The following is a 23,258-nucleotide window of genomic DNA, read 5'->3' as shown; positions in this document are numbered from 1 at the left end:
GCACGTTGTCCGAATGCCAAACGGTACTTTACTTACACAGGCAGCTTCATACAATATTGCTTTAAGATTTAGCATTTTGGAAAAAATGAATAAAAATCCAAGCTTATTGCCAAATGTCTGACCCGAGCCCAGCATGACGCACACAAAGCCGACTGCAATAAGAGTTCATGTCACTTAGGGCTCCTACTCATGGGCAGATATTTGCTGCGGAATTCGCAGTCCGCAGCAAATACTGCCTATTACTTCCAATGGAGATCCGCTGCTTCCTCCACAAGAGCAGAAATCAATTGCAATTTCCACTTGCGGAGGGGAAAGGGGGTTTGGGAAGAAGAAAAAAAATAAAACACAGCATGCTCCATTTTTGTGCCGATTCTGCATGGACGGCTTCCATTGAAGTCAAAGGAAGCCGTCCGACCCGCGGCCCATCTGCAACAAACATGTGAAATAAAAAATCTGTACTGCGCATCTGCATCTGCAGAGCAGGTACGCCCAGACACCACTGCTGCCAGACCCGGACCCCACATGCGGAATCCGGCTCTGCAGTGTGCAGGAGGCCTTATGCTTGTGTCTGCATATAGCTAGTCACCTGAACTAAATACACTGATGCCAGTAAACATCAGTCACTGAACAGACAAGTGTTCTGATGAGGGGCAGGGGCTGATAAAATGTGCAACTTTCCTCTTCTCACTCCATTAGTACAAGTAAAAGACATCCCCCTAAGGCCTCATGTCCACGGGGAAAATCAGGCCCGCTACAGATTCTCCATGTAGAATCCGCAGCGGGTCCCTCCTGCCCCGCGGACACGAGGCCTAAAAATCAGAATAAACTCACCTGCTGCGGGCCGGGCAGGTCTTCCCTTCTTCGCGGCCGGATCTTCTTTCTTCGGCCCGGCGAATGTGCTTGGCACGCCGGCTGCGTGCCACGCGTATGCTCCGGGCACATCCGCCGGGCCGAAGAAAGAAGATCCTGCCGCAAAGGAAGGAAGATCTGCATCGCCCGGAGCAGATGAGTTTAATTTAGGCATGGGTCTCCTGCGGATCCGGATGGCTTCCAAAGGCTTCAATAGAAACCTGCGGGAGCCGTCCCCGCGGGAGACCCACACCTAAATGGAGCATGTCCATTTTTTTTCATGCTCCAGGATTTTTTAAATTCACTTTTATTGACCATCCGTGGGCATTTATCTACCCGCGGGTGGTCAATGCAACCCTATGGGGTGCGGATCCGCGTGCGGGTGATCTACTATGGATTTAAAATCTTCTTTTCCCCGTGGACATGAGGCCTAAGTGTGAATTCACACAGCAGAGAAAAATCGTGCAAGTTTTGTACAAAATTCACACAAAAATAACATAGTAGGTTAGGCTGAAAAAAGACATGTCCATGTAGTTCAGTCCTTTACTCCCACCTTCCTGTGTTGATCCAGAGAAAGGCAAAAAATCTGCAATGGGTATATTCGCATGAGCGATTATTCGATTTTGATGCAGCGAGATGTAGGGGGGGGGGGGGGGAATAAATAAAATCGCAGCATTTTCTATTTTCATGCGAATCTCCCACAAGACTAGAACATGCAGATGTATCGTCTCCCGCACACCACACAGTACATGGGGTGGGGGTGATGCGTGTGCGCGTGGCCATGTGTGTTGCGCGATGTGAGCTGGGCGTGACTTACTCTCGCCCGCATGAATGTACTCTAAATGTGTCAAACACTCCCTGATCGGTGAAGGGGGTGAACAACATGAAGAGAAGTTCCTGTATCCCCTCCTCGGTCACTGGTGGCCATACAGGGGAAGAGATGCCAGACTGCCCTCCTTCCTGATACCACTTGGGGCGCACTCATAACATAGTATGTTAGGCTAAAGGGAGACAATGTCCATCTAGTTCAGCCTGTTTCCACCCCCTCCTTTTTGATCCAGAGGAAGGCAAAAAAACCCAATGAGGCTCACAACGTACAACTTGTTCATGCTGCTCCCTTTATATTGCATCTATATATATTGAGCCCATCATTTGAAAGCTAAGATTCTGGGCTATAAAAACAGGATTGATAGGATACCAAGATCGAAGCTCTCGGCTGAATACTCTAACAGCTGCAAGCGCTTATAATTAGAACATATTTTATACGTTTGGCAGCAAAAAGGGTTTAAGAAAAAAAAAAAGGAGTAAAAACTACAAATCCAGATAAAAAAAAAAAAGAAGCTAAATCTGAACAGCAATCTTAAAAAGGGATTGACCACCGTATTGCTCAAGTTTAGCAATGAGTGTTAATGATGGCTTAAAGTACAGGGGGGCCGTCCAAAAAGATCAAGAGTCTGGCCGAGGAAGAGGGTATGGTAGTTTTTACAGTAATGACACCACATCATTAACCCTTTGCAATCCAATTTTGGATTCAGGGTTTCCTAGGGGGCTTTCTCTTTCTGCCATTATACTATGGCGCCATCTGCTGGCTAGAGCCAGTGCTGCGGTATGGGATATGCTGTAGAGGCCCCCAACAACAGAGCAGCCAGTAATATACAGTAAGAATACCCTGCCGGATGTCTTCCGACATCAGATCTGTACAGCCTTCAATCAGAATGTCTTTAGACGTCAGACAGTGGATTGGAAATGGTTAAATGACCTATGAATTACTTACATAAACACATCACTAACAATCATTGCTAAACTTTATTAATAAAGTAACCAACCACAGTAAGTGTACGGTGTTAGGTTCTGGGCTTTAATCTCGGGCTGATAGCAAACAGAATTAAAGCTCCTGCTCCTAGAAGCAGGTTGAGTCCTCCCTCTTCTGCCTTCTCCTTTCCAGACTACACACTATTGTCACTACAGGGGGAGATTTCCTCTGTAACTGGGGCTCATATGCACGCCCCAGCTACAGTGGGAAAGTGTCAAATAAAGAAAAAAAAAGAGACAGTATGAATGACCCCCAGAGGTCTTATAGGATGTCATGAGGGAAACAGATGGTAAAAAAAAAAAATTAAAAACACAGAATAAAATGACCTTCCGTCAATGCCAACTTAAAAAGAGTTATCATATGCGCCCTGTAATCGGAGACTACACAAGTTATATATATTAAAATGAGAAACCCACTCCTGTAAACATACTAATTTTAAAAACAAAACAATTACAAAATTTAAAAAACTTTTTTTTTTAAGCTTTTTATCCTCTAATAAAAATAAACCACAGAACAAAAGCCAGTGGAGAAAAAAAAAAAAAAGAAAAAAAAAAGGCCTATATGTCGCGGGACAAAAAAAAGCAACAAAAATAAATTTGGTAGTCGAAGAAGGGAAAAGAAAAAATAGGGCGGCAAAACCACCACGTGGGTAAAATCCCTTAAAAAAAAAAAAAAATTATATATAATTTTTTTTTTCCGGCTACCAAAATATATGTATCTGGCGCTTTAGAACCAAGACACCCGGGTCCTTAAGGGATTATATGTAGAATGAAGAGTATGAATCAGTCTTACTATCAGTTATTTCTATTTATTACAGTAGTTTACTTTTATATGATCAGTCCCGCAGTTTATGAGTCTACATATCAATTGATTGAAGCATCTGGGACTTTAAGACTTCAGGCTGCGCACATTACGGTTTAGAAGCTTCGCCCCTCCGCGGTCTTTACCCAGCATCTGCTCCTTTGGTACATACTATGAAATAAGCCTCGGCAAGAATGAGGAGCACTGCTGATACATAACTCATAAAGAGATGGGCCGGACGGAAATTGATCAGCGTCTATATTGCTTTTGCCCGTGGGGAATACTTAGTTTTACGCAAACGCAGGATCAGGTTCAGCAGAATGCCGGCTTTTACTAGATTCATCAAGATCATTTTAGAAAGCTTTATCGTCTGTGACCACGATCAGGGTGCCATGTCCCCAAAGTCACATTTCTACCTGCAAACCTCAATTCCCCACAGTCTATGTACTTCTGTCTTAGCCACCAACACTCACCTTACTGAGACCCATAATACGTGGGAATGTATATGATGAGCAGCCCTCGGGGCTTTGTCCTAGCTGACTGAAGGGAGTGTGGAAGGTAGCCTGCCAAAAGAAACCCCCGTGAGATCGTTAACATGGAAGGAAAGAACGCACAATACTAAATAAAGATTTCATTTCGAGAAAAAAATAAAAAAAAGGACAAATCTAAATAAAAATTATATAATTATATCTTTTATATTTATCTGTATTTTAATTGTTGGGTTGCCCCATGCAAAAAAAAAAAAAAAAAAAAAACAAAAACTTGGTTACAGTTGAATCATTAACTTTATAGTTCAAGTATTACTGCAGAGGAGAAAGTATATATCTCAAAACATTAAGGCCTCTTGTCCACGGGGAAAATCAGGCCCGCTACGGATTGTCCATGGAGAATCCGTAGCGGGTCCCTCCTGCCCCGTGGACATGAGGGCTGAAAAGAAGAATAAACTTACCCGCAGGGGTCCGTGGAGATGTTCTCTTCTCCGCGGCCGGATCTTCTTTCTGTGGCCCGGCGGTTGTGCTCGGCACGTTGGCGGCGTGCATCGCTGGGCACATCCACCGGGCCAAAGAAAGAAGATCCGGCCGCGGAGAAGAGAACATCTCCACGGACCCCTGCGGGTAAGTTTATTCTTATTTTAGGTCTCCCGCGGATCCGGACGGCTTCCATAGGCTTCAATAGAAGCCTGCGGGAGACCCGCACGAAAATGGAGCATGTCCATTTTTTTTCATGCTCCATATTTTTTTTAAATTCCCTTTTATTGACCATCCGTGGGTATTTATCTACCCGCAGGTGGTCAATGCATCCCTATGGGGTGCGGATCCGCATGCGGCAGAAGAGTTAAAATCCGCTGCGGCCTTAGGGCTCATGTCCACGGGCAAAATAAGAATTAAAATCCGCAGCGGATTTTAACTCTTCTCCTGCCCGCGGATCCGCACCCCATAGGGATGCATTGACCACCCGCGGGGTAGATAAATACCCGCGGATGATCAATAAAAGGGAATAAAAAAAAAATGGAGCATGAAAAAATCCGGACCATGCTCCATTTTCGTGCGGGTCTCCCGCGGGGACGGCTCCCGCGGGCTTCTATTGAAGCCTATGGAAGCCGTCCGGATCCGCGGGAGACAAAATTCGGAATTTACTCACACGCTCCGTTTCTTCTCTTCGCCTCGGCGCCATCTTCTCTCCGTCGCGGCCGGATCTTTTTTCTTCGGGACGGCGCATGCGTGGGGCACGTCACCGACGTCATCATGCGCATCCGCCCGAGCTGAAGAAAGAAGATCCGGCCGCGACGCGGAGAAGATGACGCCGCGGTGAAGAGAAGAAACGGAGCGGATGGGAGGTGAGTTTATTCTCATTTATTCTTATTTTCAGCGCTCATCTCCGCGGGGCAGGAGGGACCCGCTGCAGATTCTCCATGGAGAATCCGGAGCGGGCCTGATTTTCCCCGTGGACATGAGGCCTTAGTGAGGCAGACCAGACACAGAAAGGCCCTTCAATAGAGACAGCAGGTGGCGCTGAACTATCTGGGGATAATAAAAAATGTTTATCAGTGTAAATACAAAAAAATGTTTATAATTATGGGCTGCATTACCTCTAAAACAACATTTTTTTCATGGACCAACCCCTTTAACCCCTTAGTGACCAAGCCTGTTGGCGCCTTAATGACGAGGCCAAATTTTGCAAATCTGACATGTGTCACTTTAGCATGGAAAATCACCATAAAGGTTTTGCATATCCAAGCGATTCTGACATTGTTTTTTCGCCACATGTTGTACTTCATTTAGGCAGAAAAAAATAGACCGATAGAATTTGTGATTATTTATTAAAAGCACCAAAATTGGGAAAATTTTGAAAATAAAATCGTCATTTTTTCACATTTCCAACTGCAATATCTCAAATATGTGCAAGCATAATATAGAAATTTTTGATTACATATATTTCCATCTGTTTACTTTACTCTGGATGCACATTTGAAAAATGTTCATTTTTTTAACCATTTAAGAGACGTACAAATTTAAAGGGGTTGTCCCGCGCTGAAACGGGTTTTTTTTTTTTTGCAATAGCCCCCCCGTTCGGCGCGAGACAAACCCGATGCAGGGGTAAAAAAACCCAAAACGGATAGTACTTACCCGAATCCCCGCGCTCCGGTGACTTCTTACTTACCTTGCGAAGATGGCTGCCGGGATCTTCACCCACGGTGGACCGCAGGTCTTCTCCCATGGTGCACCGTGGGCTCTGTGCGTTCCATTGCCGATTCCAGCCTCCTGATTGGCTGGAATCGGCACACGTGACGGGGCGGAGCTACGAGGAGCAGCTCTCCAGCACGAGCGGTTCCATTCAGAAGGGAGAAGACCGGACTGCGCAAGCGCGTCTAATCGGGCGATTAGACGCTGAAATTAGACGGCACCATGGAGACGGGGACGCTAGCAACGGAACAGGTAAGTGAATAACTTCTGTATGGCTCATAATTAATGCACGATGTACATTACAAAGTGCATTAATATGGCCATACAGAAGTGTATAGACCCACTTGCTTTCGCGGGACAACCCCTTTAACATTACTTATCAACATTTTGAGGAACGCTTTGTTTTCCTACACCAAGCCAAGATTGCAAAGGCTCATAGGTGTCCGAATGATAGATAGTCCCACAAATGACCCCATTTTAAAAACTACACCCCTTAATGTATTCACTGAGGGGTGTCAGGAGTATTTTGACCCCACAGTTTTTTTTCAGGAGTTAATGCAATTTAGAAGAGAAAAACTAAAATTTCATATTTCTGCAAATATGTCATTTTAAAGACAGCACTTTTTTCTATAGTACACATGAAAATGAGGATTTGCACCCCAACATGGATCCCCCTTTTTGTCCCGTGCTCAGAAACATACCCATTGTGGCCCTAATATTACATCTGTATGCACAACAGGGCCCAAACCAAAAAGGAGCATCCGGTGGCTTTTAGAACAGAAATTTTGCTTGAAGGTGATCTAGGCACTCCGCGGTCCCCGGTAACATCTCCTGTCTCCCGGCTACTGAAGGTAGCCGGGAGACAGGGGATTTTAAAATTTCCCGGGCAATCCAGGCTTCTGCGCATGCGCCGCTATCCTCCCTTTGGCGCGATGCGCAGAAGCCCATAGCGGCTCCAGATCGCCCCGGGACATCATGAAGGATGGGGGTGAGTATTCTCAGCTGCCCTCATGGATCCGATTCATGAGGGCAGCTGAAACATGAACTTTTTTTTTTTTTTAAACTTTTCCATGATCGCCGGTATCTGTTGGATACCGGTAATCAGGGGATCGGGAACCGCTCACCACGGTCCCCGATGGCATCTTCTGACTCCCGGCTATCTTCAGTAGCCGGGAGACAGGAAATTTTGAATCTCCTGCATCGATCCGCTCTTCTGCGCATGGGTCGCCATTTTTCCTTTGGCGCGCATGCGCAGAAGATGGCTGGGGGTTCGCTCAGGACCGAATTGGCGGGGAGCAGCAAGCCGGACGTTGGTAAGCATTTTCAGCTCCCCTCATGGAAGCGTTCCGTGAGGGGAGCTGAAAGTCTAACTTTTTAAAAACGTATTTACTTTAATGCAATCACGTTACTGGGGAAGGGGGGCCACAGCCCAGGATGACCACGCCATGCTGTCTGCTACCTGCGGGCACCAATAGCATGGAGCTGTCACGTCCAGTGCCCACGTGGCTTTATTCCCTGCAGGACACGTTTTTACATCCTCAGGGAATAAAGCCCACTTGGGCAGGATGTAAAAAGCCAATGGGTTGGTCACTAAGGGGTTAATGAAAACAATTAGCAACCAGGTGGGAAAGCTCTGTAAAGTCGCTTTCACATGGCTGTGGAAGCCGTGTAAGACTTGAGCGATGCGAGATGCAAAATTCTCGCACAAGTATGAACCCCATTCTTTTGAATGGGGTCACATATAGAGGATTTTTTTCCGGGGTGGGTGTGAGGAAAAAAAAATTTTAAAAATAACCGCAGCATATCTCATCTTTGAGCGTTCTCTCGGAATGCTTCGCCGATTGTTCTCAATGGTGCAAGAAAACACATCGCTTAGTGACGCAATGTGGGATTCCCCACCGAAAACAATGGGAAACACTTACAGATCCGCAGCCGCGCGCTGGAGGACTGCAATGGTACTGGAGTGATGGAAGGCGTTTTTGCGCATGAGCGCGATATTGGGCGGAGCTTCATGGCCTGATATTGCGTTCGCCCATGTGAAAATTAGCCTAAGAGAGGTTACTCTGAAAAAGGACAGGCCATGACTAGAGCTTGCAGCAGCCTCAGGTCTGAACTGTTTTGGGACATCAGGCAGAAGACCTATGCCTCGTGAGTAAGGGACAGTTAGAGGACAGGCGGACAGGTTTCTGTGCTGTTGGTATGTAAAGTGTGTGCTGTATAAAGCTAACCTAGGTTAGTTTGACCCCATTACCTACACCCAATTTCGGCCTTCCTGATCGCCCAATCCTAGATTTACAGAAAATTTTAGAAAAATTTGCCATTTTTTAAAAACTGACTTTTTCTGCTTGTAAGACAGATCAGAACACCCCATAAAATAATAACAATTACCATACGTGCGCTGTATTCTGGTACCTTTCGTAAATGTCCCTTTGTTTACTTCGGACAACACAAAGCCTGTAATTATAGGGGCAATTTTTCCTAATTTTGATGAAAATGCCCTTAAAAAATAGATATTGGGTGACAGGAAGCTCTGGCGTGGGCCGGTCCAGGAGGTCATGAAGAGTTGGAAGTGACTGAACGAATTAACAACATCTTTTAAGGGACCAATTCAGTTTTGAAGTGACACCGAGAAGCCTGTATATTAGAAACCCCATCAGTCACCCCCTTTAAAATGTGCAGCCTTCAAAGTTTTCAAAAGGGCATTTACACAATCTGTTTACTTTAGTCCCTGTGAAACACCTAAAGAGTTAAGTGCAGGACAGATCTGAAAATTCATTTATTCTCGCATATTTTCGATTTGAATCTTTTTTTCTGTAACACAACGGAAGTTACCAGATGAAGAAAACTCAATAGTTATTACCATAAATCTGCAGTTTTTAGAAATATCCCACATGTGGCCCTAGTGTGTAACATGACTCAAACACAGGCCTCAGAAATCAAGGAGTACCTTGTAGATTTTGGGGCCTCCCTCTTATTAGGCCAAGAGAACCAGAGTTTTTGTAGGTTTCCATCTACAATACTGTGTGAGGCCTTGGTTTTGCAGGATGAGTTGAAGTTTTTATTTGTACCATTTTGGGATCAATACAACTTTTTGATTGTTTTTTTATTACCTGATGTGTAAGGCAGCATGATCCAAATCAGCGATTCCGGCAAAGTCTTTTTTTTTCTTTTAATAGAGTTTTCCATGCAGGATAAATTAAACATACTATTTTTATAGTACCGATTGTTACACGTATGTTGATTACAATTTTTTTTTCCATTTGGATTTCTCCAAAAATAGGGTTTTATTGGAAAAAATTGGATCTTTTTGGATCTATTTTTTTGGGGCAGGGTTTCTGTGGTAAAACATTTTTTTACCACATAGATAATACACTGTACTACATATGTAGGGCAGGGCATTATTGGGCATTGTCAGTTCATTACTAACAGTACAGCCTGTTACTGCCAGTAATGACCTGACACTCACAGGCCACCGTACATGGCAGACCCAGAGGTCATGATTTCACCCCTGGTTACCCATTGGCACCTTGTGATCTCATCGTAAAAGTGGCAATGAGGAGAGGCCCTCTGCAAACCCAGTAGGCCTAGATGCATCTAAAAAGGTTAAATCACCATGATTGGAGCCAAGGTTTCAAAATATTCTGAAAGTACACAAAGTTATGATTAAAAATGAACAACAAAAAATCCATTACAAATTACAGGGCATCTCAAAAGTGTGGAAATACCCATATAAAATGAAAGCAGGTTGACAGACGGTGATCCAATTTTGCATACAAGCTGTGGTGGAAGGTAGAAACCTACTTGACCATGTCACCAACATGATGGCCATTTTGAATGCCGCCATCTTGGATTCAGCTCTAAGTTTTCCAATGGGAAGGCAGGTGTGTAATATATCAATTCATTCTCATGTTAACACTGAATTCTTTTCAATCCTAGCAACGTGAATAAAGTTATCTCTACCAGAACGTGTTGAGATCGTCCTCGTGTCAGGTGAGCAAAGCAGAATTGGGGTTGAGTCCAAGGTGGCAGCATTCAAAATGGCTGTCATGTTGGTGACCTGGCTCAACGAGTTTCTTCCTTTCTTCGCAAACTTGGATCCCAATCTACAAAACCGTTTACAATCTATATGGGCGTTTCAACCCTTTGGAGACACCCTGTATATAAAATGTACGTTTTCAATGCTTTACCCCATCATGCCCATCATAAAACATGACACTTACCCTATCTGTGGCGTACACCATGTCAAACAATCCTAATATAGTCACCGAGATGCCGACTGCAGGTCCGTTCACAACAGCAATGAGAGGTTTAGGGAAATCGATAAACTTCCCAACAAAAGCTCTACAAATGTAATTAAGAAGTATTTACACATAACAGTCATGCACAAAATACCTTTTAAAGGCACCAATCACAAGGCACATGGAGGATCTTGTACTTTGTTGTACTGCCTCTAGCTTGGATACAAGATGTGATATGGGCGGCATGGAGGCTCTAATACCCTGTTGTACTGCCTCTAGCTTGGATACAAGATGTGGTACAGGTGGGCATGGAGGCTCTAGTACCCTGTTGTACTGCCTCTAGCTTGGATACAAGATGTGATACGGGCGGGCATGGAGGCTCTAGTACCCTGTTGTACTGCCTCTAGCTTGGATACAAGATGAAATACAGGTGGGCATGGAGGCTCTAGTACCCTGTTGTACCGCCTCCAGCTTGGATACAAGATGTGATACGGGCGGCATGGAGGCTCTAATACCCTGTTGTACTGCCTCTAGCTTGGATACAAGATGTGGTACAGGTGGGCATGGAGGCTCTAGTACCCTGTTGTACTGCCTCTAGCTTGGATACAAGATGTGATACCGGTGGGCATGGAGGCTCTAGTACCCTGTTGTACTGCCTCTAGCTTGGATACAAGATGTAATACAGGTGGGCATGGAGGCTCTAGTACCCTGTTGTACTGCCTCTAGCTTGGATACAAGATGTGATACAGGGGGCATGGAGGCTCTAGTACCCTGTTGTACCGCCTCCAGCTTGGATACAAGATGTGATACGGGCGGGCATGGAGGCTCTAGTACCCTGTTGTACCACATCTAGCTTGGATACAAGGTGTGATATGGGGGGCATGGAGGCTCTAGTACCCTGTTGTACTGCCTCTAGCTTGGATACAAGATGTAATACAGGCAGGCATGGCCGCTCTTGTACCCTGTTGTACTGCCTCTAGCTTGGATACAAGATGTAATACAGGCAGGCATGGCCGCTCTTGTACCCTGTTGTACTGCCTCTAGCTTGGATACAAGATGTAATACAGGTTGGCATGGAGGCTCTAGTATCCTGTTGTACTGCCTCTAGCTTGGATACAAGATGTGATACAGGGGGCATGGAGGCTCTAGTACCCTGTTGTACCGCCTCCAGCTTGGATACAAGATGTGATACGGGCGGGCATGGAGGCTCTAGTACCCTGTTGTACCACATCTAGCTTGGATACAAGGTGTGATATGGGGGGCATGGAGGCTCTAGTACCCTGTTGTACTGCCTCTAGCTTGGATACAAGATGTAATACAGGCAGGCATGGCCGCTCTTGTACCCTGTTGTACTGCCTCTAGCTTGGATACAAGATGTGATACGGGTGGGCATGAAGGCTCTAGTACCCTGTTGTACTGCCTCTAGCTTGGATACAAGATGTGATACAGGGGGCATGGAGGCTCTAGTACCCTGTTGTACCGCCTCCAGCTTGGATACAAGATGTGATACGGGCGGGCATGGAGGCTCTAGTACCCTGTTGTACCACATCTAGCTTGGATACAAGGTGTGATATGGGGGGCATGGAGGCTCTAGTACCCTGTTGTACTGCCTCTAGCTTGGATACAAGATGTAATACAGGCAGGCATGGCCGCTCTTGTACCCTGTTGTACTGCCTCTAGCTTGGATACAAGATGTGATACGGGTGGGCATGGGGGCTCTAGTACCACCTGAGATGTAAATGCATGCAGAGTTTTACAGCAAAACCACAACTGCTTCCAGGTACTTTTTTTTAAAATTATACATAGTTACACATACAAAGAGTGTTCATACATGCACAAAATATATATAGGTTATCAGCTGGTGCCATTTTATGTATATTGTAAACTACAATTTTTTTGTATGCAATACATTGTATATTTTTTTTTAAATTTATTTTCTTTATTAAGGAAAAATTGCACAGTACATAGCAAAATCATGTAAAAAATATAGATTCAATGTTACATAGAGTACATGTTGTGCTATGGTTTGCTTAGACATAATAACATAACATTTTCCTTGTATATTTTTTCTGTAAATAACAATAAACTTTTAACCGATAAACCCGATCCGTCCATGCCGATTGGTTGAATTCTGTGTGATAAAGCTCTGCTCTCGTTATTTGTTGGGTAGATGGGGGCACAGGAGTATATGTGGGGAGAGGGAGGGGGGGGGGGGGGGAGAGAAGGGATATAAGTCTGGGAGTTCAGTCCGCGGATAAGGTAGAGTTGGTATCCAACCAGATGTCCCATATTTTATGGAATTTGTTTGGGCATCCTCTATTTTGAAAGATAATTTTCTCGTAGGAGATTACTGTATTCACCGACCGAACCCAGCATGATATCGTGGGAGTTCCCGCCGCCATCCAGTAGGTGGCTATCGTTTTGCGTGCCAAAAATAGTATCTTCTGTAGAAAGGTGCGAATGTGATGCGGCCACTCCTCCTCCTCCAGTAGGCCAAATAGGATTATCTTGGGATCCATCCCAATATTAAGGGGGGATGGTAATAGCGAGTTTGTGAAGGATACGATCTCAGACCAGAATCCGTTCACCAGGGGGCAGTCCCAAATCAGATGCCAGAAATCGGCCTCTGGCTGGCGGCATCTGTGACAGGAGTTTGAGGAAGAATTGCCCATTTTATATAGTCGGTTGGGTGTAAGGTATGCTTGGTGAATAATATATAGCTGAATCAATTTATTATTGACTGCAGGGGAGACTAAGAGATGGGATTCAGATATGTCTGTCCAGTCTTCCGGTGATAAGGAAGGGATGGCAGTCTTCCATTTATCGTAAGCTGGAGGCTGGCTATGGTCGGTTTTTGCTGAGAGGAGGTGCGTATAGAGCACTGAGATTAGGCCCCTGGGTCCTTGGGATCTGAGAATGCCGATTGTGGGGAATTTGGATATGCTTGTGGAGGTGGGTGGGAATTGGGAGTTTAGGGCGTGCCTCAGCTGAAAGTACCTAAATAGTTGAAGTTGTGGGGATTGTATTTTTTCCCGTAGTTGGTTGAATGTAAGGAGGTTCCCGTCCGCATAGATGTCTCCCACCGACGCCACCCCCAAAGATCTCCAATATTGGGGGTCTGGGACCGACTGCAGGGCCTTAAGGCCGGGATTATTCCATAAGGGGAGTTCGCACATTATTCCTTTGTACCGTTGGATGGCCTTAGTCTCCCTCCACACCTTTAAGGCAAATTTGTGAAGTGGCAGTGTGTCGGAGGGATTGGTATGTTCTGGGAATTCCAGGAAGCTTAAAAGGTTGTTACCTTTCACTTGTTTAGCCAGGTATTGGTCAGCGATGGGCATTTCCCGTTCTAGGAACCAGCTCCGGACGTTACGCAGCTGTCCGGCTAGGTAGTATACATGCAGGTCTGGAAGCGCCATTCCAGCCTGCTCCTTCGGTCTCTGAAGGGTCGAAAGACTAAGCTTTGATCGTGTGGAGTTCCAAATGAAAGATATAATAAGGGAATTGAGGGCCTGGAAGATGCGCCTGGGTACAATTATTGGCATGTGCTGTAGTATGTACAGGCACTTAGGTTGAATGGCCATTTTTATCAGGTTTATGCGGCCAGCTACCGAAAGCGGTAATTTAGACCATCGCTCGAGTTTGTTTTTGACATTTCCCAGCAGTAGGTCAATATTATCTTTTATGGCGTTATTTGAATTTCGGGACATATACATTCCTAAATATTTGAATGTGGAAACCACGGCTAGATTATATCTGGCGACACACGGGTCTGTTATTGGGTTGAGATTTGTATATAGAATTGTGGACTTGGGCCAGTTGACATGTAAGCCAGATAGGTGGGAAAATTTGTCAATTTGGGACATAGCGTGGGAGAAAGAGTCTATAGATTCTGACAAAAATAGGATTGTGTCGTCCGCGTATAAGCCCACTTTACTTTCAAGGCCCGCCCATTTAATGCCGGTTACTTCAGGGGTACTTCTCAACCGAATTGCCATGGCTTCGATAGCTATAGCAAATAGAGCCGGGGACAGCGGGCAGCCTTGACGGGTGCCTCTTGCGAGGCGGAACTCTGTGGATGGGATGCCATTTACTATTACATTAGCGCTTGGCGATTTGTATATGGTCTTGATCCATTGTAAGAATTGGGGGCCGAACCCGAAACGAACCAGGCAGGCCTCGAGGAAAGTCCACTCCAACGAATCAAAGGCCTTCATTATGTCCAGAGAGACCAGTGCCCAGGGCATGTTAAACTGTTTGCCCAGTTGAAGCGCTGTTTGTACTCTTCGTATATTAATTGTTGTGGACTTTCCTGGCATGAAGCCGGTCTGGTCAGGGTGTATGATAGATAGAATTACTTGGTTTAGTCTTGTGGCCAGGAGTTTAGTTAGGATTTTATAATCGACATTTACCAGGGATATGGGCCGATAAGAGCTACAGTCTGTAGGGTCTTTGTCTGGTTTCAAAATAACTATAATAGATGCTCCATAGAACGAGGGTGGGAGAGATTGGTCTAGTTGGGCTTGTTGTAGTGTTTCTAATAACAGTGGGGCCAGTTGCTCGTCATATTTCCGGTATACTTCGATCGGGAGGCCGTCGGGGCCCGGGGCTTTATTGGGTGCCATGTCCCGGATTGTCTGCCGGATTTCATCTAGGGTGATTGGGGCCTCCAGGAATTCCACCTGTTCTTCTGACAGTGTTGGAAAAGTCAGGTCGTTCAAGTAATCTAGGATATCTGCTTTAGTAAAATTTGTGGGTGAGCTATACAGGTTAGCGTAAAATTCTTTAAAGCGATTTGTGATGGCTGGGGCGTCAGTCAGCTCCACACCATATTGATCTTTTATCTTAAGGATCGTGTTCGAGTATTTCTCGTGTTTAATCAGGTTAGCTAGTAAATGGCTGGATTGGTTACCCAGTTCAAAGTAATATTGCTTCACAAAGAATAATTTACGCTTGGCCTTGGCGTGAATTTGGTGTTTGTAAAGGCGGGAGCAACTAAGCCATGCTTCTTTGTTGGAGTCTGTGGGATTGTCAATATAAGTCTTTTCTGCTTCAAGTGTCTTGACTTCTATCTCTCTGTCTGCCTGGGCTGTCGTTTGTTTGATGTATGTAATGGCTGATTTAAGAAACCCCCGAAGGTATGCCTTAAGGGTATCACATCTCAAGGCCGGGTGGGTATTGTTGTTATGGGCATCTAGAAAGAGGGATATGTGAAACGGAGTTTGGTCGTCTGGGCCTAGAAGTTTGAGCCAAAACGGGTGTAGTTTCCAGGTAGGGAGAATTTTGAGTTGGGGAAATTTCAGTGTTAGTAGTATCGGACTATGGTCCGATATGCCCCGCGGGCCGTGTGTTATATCTGCGAGATACACCGCCACTTCCCTGGAGCTGAATATGTAGTCAATTCTTGAAAGGGAGTTATGACCCAGGGAATGGCAGGTGTATTCCAGGGTGTCAGGATGGAGTAACCGCCAGAGGTCGACCCAGCCCACACTCTCGGTCGTCTGCCGGAGGGAGGAGTTAGTATTGGCGGTTGTGTTGGCCAGGGCATGAAATTTGTCCCTGGTCGGGTCCATTACCTGGTTAAAATCTCCCATACAGAGTACTCCTACTGAGGGGTATTGGTGAGCGAAGGTCACAGCCGCCTGAAGGAGGGAGAGATTATTGTGTGGTGGGTTATAGATACATAAGATTACATAAGGCTTGGAGTCTATTTCTGCATATACGAATATTGATCTGCCTTCCGGGTCTTTACGGACTTTAATAGGATTCCATCTTATGGAGCTGTGTATAAGCAGTGAAACGCCTCTGGAGGAGGGGGTGTGAAAGGAGTGGGCTGCCCACTGTACCCACGGCTTCTTAAGAGTATCGGCCCTGTCTTTGGTGAGGTGGGTCTCCTGCAGGCACACGATATGGGGGTTGTTTTGTTTAATAAAGGAGAAAACTTTCCTCCGCTTAAGGGCTGTGCCGAGACCCCGTACGTTCCAGCTAAGATATTTTAAAGACATTGGTGTCTGTATAAATATAGATCTCGATTGATGTCCTTACAGTCGGGGGGAGGGGAGGGAGAGGACCCTGCGAGAACAGAGCAGTGGGGATCATCGGCATAGACAGTTCAGAACAAACAACAACATTTATCTCAAAACAGTGTAAACCTTTAGCTATTGGCATCCTGTCTGAATATGAACGTAGGAATCCTAAGTTAGGTTTCCGGTAAATCTAAAGACAGGAGACAATGACAAACTTAAGCTACAACTATCAGTAGGTAGCTGATGTTGCTGGGGGGGGAAAGGATCCCAATGGCCTATGGGTGGTTGGCTTTGTCTGGTAGACTTAAATTGTTAGATTAAAGTATCGTTGAGACCCGAGGGGGTTCCGGGCAGTACGTTCGCGGCGTGGACGGCCGGCACACCACCAGTAGGTCAGGGGGATAATAGAGCGTCTCAGCCACAATTCAAGTTAGTATACATATTTATACATGTCATGGGTTAGCGCCTCTTGGTGACCTCGGGTGCATTCTGAGCCATTCCAGAGCTTCAGTAGGGGAATGTAGAAAGATCGCTTTGCCCTCTGCGACGATGCGCAGACGGGCTGGATATGCCATTGAATACGGAATGTTTCTGTCTTTAAATTTCTTTTTTACTTCCATAAAGGTAGCTCTTTGTTTTTGCAAGTCCGCAGAAAAATCAGGAAAGATAGATATCACTGAGTTGTTGTGTTTAAGTGGGCCCTTTAATCTGGCTTGACGCAGGGCGGCGTCGCGATCCCTGCAGTTAAGAATTCTTGCTAGGAATGGGCGTGGAGGTGCGCCCGGCTGTGGTGGTTTCGCCGGGACGCGGTGGGCTCTCTCCACGGTAAATTGAGTAGAGAAGGCTTCTTCGCCCAGCAATGATTTTAGCCAGTTCTCCGCAAACAGTTCTGGTTGTGAGCCTTCTGTCTTCTCAGGTAGGCCGATTATGCGTAGATTGTTGCGGCGCGCACGATTTTCAAGATCATCGGTTTTTGCTTGGCAATATTCCGCTGTTCTCATGGCTTTTTTTACCGCTGCAGGGATTGGGCGCAGGGAGTCCTCAACATTCGAGATGCGGTCTTCCATTTCCCGTATCCTGCCACGCATGTTTTGTAAATCTTGTCGCAGGAGGACTACATCTGATTTGACCTCTTCTATCTTGTCTGTAAGGGCGGATTTGCAGGTGTTAATTGCCTCCAGGAGTTGGCGCATTGTTGGTTCGGGTTGCTGCCCAGATATGTCTTCGGTTTCTTTTGTTTGAGCGGGTCGTATCGCTCGAGGAGTGTGGTCTGGAGTTTCGGTGCGTGAGAATTCTTTTAATCTTTCCGCCGCGGAGCCGCTTTTTGCGCGTGTGCTCATGTTCACGGGCAGTTGTTTAACGTGTTTAACTGAAAGCGTAAGCGGTTTCTTAGGTGGTATGTGCATATAAGAGTTTCTGAAAAAGATTACTGGGTTGTGGGGCTGGTTAGCCCATCAGATATCTTGCGGGGGTTCCGATGGGGTATGTAAATTGCTGATGTCTCCAGGAACCTTGCTGTCACGAAACCACCACCGTTTTTTGTTTTTTTTGGAGTTTGGCGCACCGGTGGGATGTGTCGCCGATGTGGGGAGATATTGTTTATGGCTCAGGTCAGTTCGGATCATTCGGCTGGGAGGCCGTTACGTCTTGTCAGTCTCCCCTATAGCAAGTAGAGGTCACTGTAGAGACACGGGGGGGGGGGGGGGGGGAGAGTCTTAAGATAGCGGGGACTTTATATGTTGTTGATTCCAAGTCCAAATTAATTTGGAGGGATAAAGTTCCCCCGTTTGGGCTCTTCCTCTCCGGGCACCCGGCGTCTAACGCGGCGGCGTGCCGTTGCTAGGTGTTGTCCCCCGACCTTTGTCCCCACTTACGGTTTTTGTCGCCGGCTCCGCTGGGCCGGTTTACGGTCGGTAGGTTGGTTTCCCCACTTCTGGTGTTCGGCCGGGTGTAATGGGACGTGCCCGCCGTGGCGATAGGGTTAACAGGTGGTTGGCTGGATCGCGGTCCCCGGTGGCAGGTAAACCGCGGCAGGGGGGCAGATGTCTGGTGCCTCTCTCCTCTGGCAGCGGTCGGGTCGCTCAGCGACCTCACCCCTCTGCGGCAGCAGGGGGTCTCGGTTTTGCCGAGTGGCAGGGGGTGATATGGCTCAGGGGCCGACAAGTCCAGCTGCGGGCTCCGGGGTATCACGGGCTGCCGCTCCACCGGTCCCGCCGTGCACTCTCCGCGGCTGGGGGAGGATATCAGCCGGTCCGCCCAGACCACCAGGTCGCGGTCCCCCGCGGGTTGTATGGCCGCCGGAGCGTCTCAGGAGGAGGGTAGGCGGCTCAGCCAGGCACGGGAAGCCGCTATCCGCGGCAGACAGTCAGTCCCGGTCGCCGGGCCGTCCAGGGGCGCGGGAGTTAATATAAGTTTAGCCGCCGGCAGCCCGCGCGGCGCACACCAGAGGGGAGAGCGGCCGCCCACGCACCCTCCGCGGACAGGATCGGGCAGTCCAGCCGCGGCGCTCACAGCGGCGGCAGGGGAGCAGGTCCGGGAGGAAGGTAAAGGGAAGCACTCCGAAGGTGTGGGAGCGTGCGTCTTCCTGCAGCGTCCGGTCGGACGGCAAGCGCTCGCCCCGCGGCCGCGGGGGAGGAGGAGGTCACAAGCAGCCGGTCGGGCGGCTCGGGTCGGCGGGCCGGTTCCACGTGCGCCGTCTTGTGTTCGGCGGGTAAGGAGGAAGGGCTACTCCACCTCTCGGCTCGGTCTACAGGCGAGGTGAGTCTCCGGAGCCGCCGCTCCAGATGTCGGCAGTGGCGGGAAGGGAGCAGGGTGTTGGCGCGGTCTCACCTCCGGGCCAGTCCACGCCGTTTGTAGCGCGTTCAGGGGGTTTAGTCTGCCCCGGTTCCGTCCCAGTCTCCTGTGGCGAGTTTTAGGGGTCTTAGTTTTCCAGTTGGATCATCCTAAGGCCAGGATTTTGCAGGATAGTTATGTCCCCTGGGGAGCTCCCTTCACGTGCGACCGTCCATATGGGTTGCTGGCCACGCCCCCTACATTGTATATTTGAACATTAACATGTTTAAAAGAGATCGTCTCCCCTCCCAAAAAGTTATCTTCTGTCCACATTATAAGGGATACTGAGCTGATTGACGGGGCTGAGATCCTCATTTTTCCCATGAATGGAATTATGGACTTACATGAACTCTATTGCTCCATTCATTTTAATAGCACTGCTGGAGATAGGCAAGTTCAAGTGCTCGGCTATCTCTGGCCAATACCATGAGCAGAGGTGGTGTGCGCTCACAACCATTGCTCTATTCATGCAAGGGCCTTCAGGACCCCTGTTCTCCTGACCAGCAGGGGTCCCAATGGTCAGGCCTCCACCGATCAGATACTTATATTCGTGGAAAATTTATCTTCCCTCTTTTTTTTTTCAAGTTTCAAAATTCAATTTTGTGCACCTTTAAACTTACTGTAAAATGTCAGCAGAATCACTGGCCATCTTTTCTTTGCCTTCAGGTGGGATATTGGTAAAATTATTCAAGTCATTACCACTGCAAAAGTAATCACCATTTCCTATAAGAGAGCAAAGATTGAAAGTTGAATTTAGAAGGTTTGTCACATCAAGACAACCTCTTCACTTAACACAGCCACCCTCCGACTCCTGGAACTACTCATGATCAGCTGCTATGACCAAGGAGAGCTGAAAACACAGCAGAGGAAGCTGAAAAAAAAAAAAGCAATACTCACCTAGCTGACGCCGTCCAGGTCCCTTGCGCTGCTCTCTGGGCACCTGTTAGCGCTGACAGAATATCTTTTGCTGGTAACGGGGTTTGAAGACCCGAGCCTCCAACAAGAGATTCCTCTGATTAGCTTCTCAAGCTCTGGCTCAGCCAATTAGAGCCAGCACTCAAATAACCAATCACAGCCATTCAATAAATGGTTGTTATTGGTGCATCCAGTACTGGCTCTGAGTGGCTGAGCGCGCAGACTCAGCCAATCAGAGCAATCTCTTGCTGGAGGCGGGGTCTTTAAACCCCATTGCCAGTAAAAGATGTTCTGATGGCGCTGACAAGCACCCGAAAGCATGCCCAGAGAGCAGTGCAAGGGACCCGGACGGCGCCTGCTAGAGGAATATTGCTTTTTTTTTTTTTGGCAGTATAGCTAGGGCTGCGTTTCGCGCTGAAAACGCTGCCCATTCATTTCAATGGGCGACGCATGGCTGAAAAGGCCAAGGATAGAACATGCATGGCTGTCAAAGCGCAGCGTTGAAGATGCTGCGCTTTGACGCTTGTGTGAGGAGCCCCTTTGTAATGAATGGAAGTGTTGTACAGAGTTTAGTGGTGCGCTGAACACTGTATAAAACCGCCCGTGTGAGGGAGGCCTAAAAGCACCTTAAATGTAGTCACTGGTTGATTATCGTCTCAAGTAAACAGGTAATTGTATGTCTTTAATCGACTAGCCAATATACTTTGAGGGGAGGTGTACGCTTCAGCGACTGCAAACAAGCTCTATGTAAAAGTATACAAATAATGATGGACGACGAGCTGATCGCTGATCACTCAGTGTAAATAGCAGCCGTTCAGTATTGAATGTCCGCTAGGTTATGTCAATGGAGACGGGCGGGGGGGGGGGGGGGGGGGCGTAGCGAGGAGAGAAATCTCCAGCTGTCCCACTATGAGCCAGTGATACTAGCTCCCGTTTAAATGTAGCTTAAGACTATCCCAACACGCTGCGCTATGAAATCTGATGGAATTGCCAACCAAGGCTCCAATGCAAATATGATCATAGCCTTGCGGAGGGGTGTGGGCTTCTATGGCATCCATAGACACTACTAGCGTATATAGAAAGGAGTTGTTTTGATGAAACAAAACCTTTTAAGCAGACTACAATGTTAAACAGATTTTGGGTGTGTGGACCTCATAAAGCGACGGTAACTAGAGCATAAAGGGCTGCAAACACTCTGGAGGACAAGGTCACTTACTAAGTATTTCAACATATTCTAGTTGTATATCTTTTATCCATAGCAGCAGATGCCTTGAGGACTACAGTATAATGCACAAAAAAAACCTTATCAAAGTAATATAGTAGGTGTATGAAAACATTTATGTTTTTCCACTCGGCTCTCGTGCGACTCTTAATACTAAAATATTGGTCAGCAAATTAAAGGCAATCTGTCACCATGTTGTTGAAGTCCTCACTGGGTGCACCATAAGGTTGTGCCGGTCACACTAATTGCAATGATGTATCTGCTGTGTAGATCTGTGCATTAGGGCCCATTTAACACACAAAGATGAATGCTCAAAAGATGGCTTTTGAGCGATCTATTTGCATAAACTACTAATGCCAATTAGTAGCTTATTAATGTGTGTGAGCTTCTGGGAGCTGTATTCAAAGAATAGCGGGTGGTGTGTTCTCTAAATACATTCCCTTTGTTTGGCCACGGGGCTGACAGATGAATGTTATCAGCGCTCCCCGCGGAGAACACAGTGTTAAGTTGTTGCTATCAGCTCTTCTGCCGAACAATGGATTTTATGCCCAACACAAAATCATGGTTCGGCAGAAGAGTGAAAGATGGGCACATTTACATGCAACGATTATCACTCAAAAGATGCCTTTTGAGCGAATTTTAAGTGATAATTGTGTGTAAATCGTTGGAGAAACTTGCATTTTAGTAGCAGCAGCCAGACAGAGAAGTAGTCCTGCATATTCATGAGCTGCAGCCTAGCCACACCCACCACCAGTGATTGGCAGTTCACTCTCTATGCACAGTAATATATATATATAGAGCAGTCTATCAATGATTGGAGGGCAGGGTGGGTGTGGATAGCTTGCAGCTCACAAGTATCTAAGACTACTTTAAGTAATCCTCTTTGCACATGCTGCTACTGATAAAAGGCAAGTTTCTCCAAAACTACTACAGATCCACACAGCAAATATCGCTGTAATCACCATGACGGTCATTACCTGCTCTCGGAGAGGAGTACAAAAAGATGGTAAGAGAGTCTCTCTAATGTAATAAGGATATAAATGTCCGGGGATGAACATACCAGTCAGTACGGTAAAAACAGAGTCATCTTTGGCAGCTTCATCTAAAGCCAGACCAATTTCATTGTACATCTGAAAGAATGGAAGGGAATAAGAATTAGAAATATACAAGTGTTTATGAAACATTAAAAGGGCTTTGCCCAATTTAAAGTAAATATCATATATAATATATCACACATGCATTGGTGGCAGTGGGAAAGGAAACCATGTAAATGAAAGTAAATAAAAACGTACTTATTTGCTGCCGCCCCACTCCAGTCCTCCGTGTACTTTCACTGCAGCAGTCACACGGCTGTTTACCCATGTGACCACTGCAGCCAATAGCAGGCCCCGATACTGGACGTTATCTGTGATGTTCCAAAAACATGCAGGAGGCTTCTATATGAGAAACCAATGTGACCTGTTTATGGGACATCACTGGGCCAGAATACCCGATGCCATCAGGCGTCAGATACTGTGGTACCAAAACTTCACTCCATTTCCACGGTAAGCCTAGTGTGAGAATACAGGTTTGAGCATCTGGCATCTATACAAGGTGGGAGAGCAGGGCTTTATTAAAGGGGAAATAGAAAGAATGCAGAAACTGCATAAATGGGGACAATTTTTTGGACATTTGGGAATTCTCCATTCTGCATCACATGGCTGCATATTATCCAGAATGTATAATAAATGTGTACCTGCATCGGTAACCAAGGAGCTTCGGTAAGTTTTAAAATTTATGATTTTTTATAGGACGGAAAAAAACCCAAAAAACTTAATTTTTGGGAACTTTGTTACATTTGGTACCCTTTTTGCTATTTTAGTAACAAACAATTCTTTT

General features: G+C 46.5%; 1 protein-coding gene across 1 annotated transcript in view; it reads right to left on the bottom strand.

The window, feature by feature from the left end:
- The window catches only part of LOC136579051 (enoyl-CoA delta isomerase 2-like), a 41,321-nt gene that overhangs the window by 7,030 nt on the left and 11,033 nt on the right, over positions 1 to 23,258 (bottom strand). Inside the window, exons 5-8 of the mRNA XM_066579311.1 lie at positions 22,441 to 22,510; positions 19,864 to 19,966; positions 10,368 to 10,488; positions 3,937 to 4,026 (exon numbers count right to left, since the gene is read on the bottom strand). Coding sequence (XP_066435408.1) covers positions 3,937 to 4,026; positions 10,368 to 10,488; positions 19,864 to 19,966; positions 22,441 to 22,510 — 384 coding nt within the window. The remainder of the gene's footprint in view (positions 1 to 3,936; positions 4,027 to 10,367; positions 10,489 to 19,863; positions 19,967 to 22,440; positions 22,511 to 23,258) is intronic.

The sequence above is a fragment of the Eleutherodactylus coqui genome, chromosome 9, assembly GCF_035609145.1.
Source record: "Eleutherodactylus coqui strain aEleCoq1 chromosome 9, aEleCoq1.hap1, whole genome shotgun sequence".
Lineage (NCBI taxonomy): Eukaryota > Metazoa > Chordata > Amphibia > Anura > Eleutherodactylidae > Eleutherodactylus > Eleutherodactylus coqui.
The sequence above is the reverse complement of the archived record's forward strand: the minus strand, read 5'-3'. Positions and strand labels throughout refer to the sequence as shown.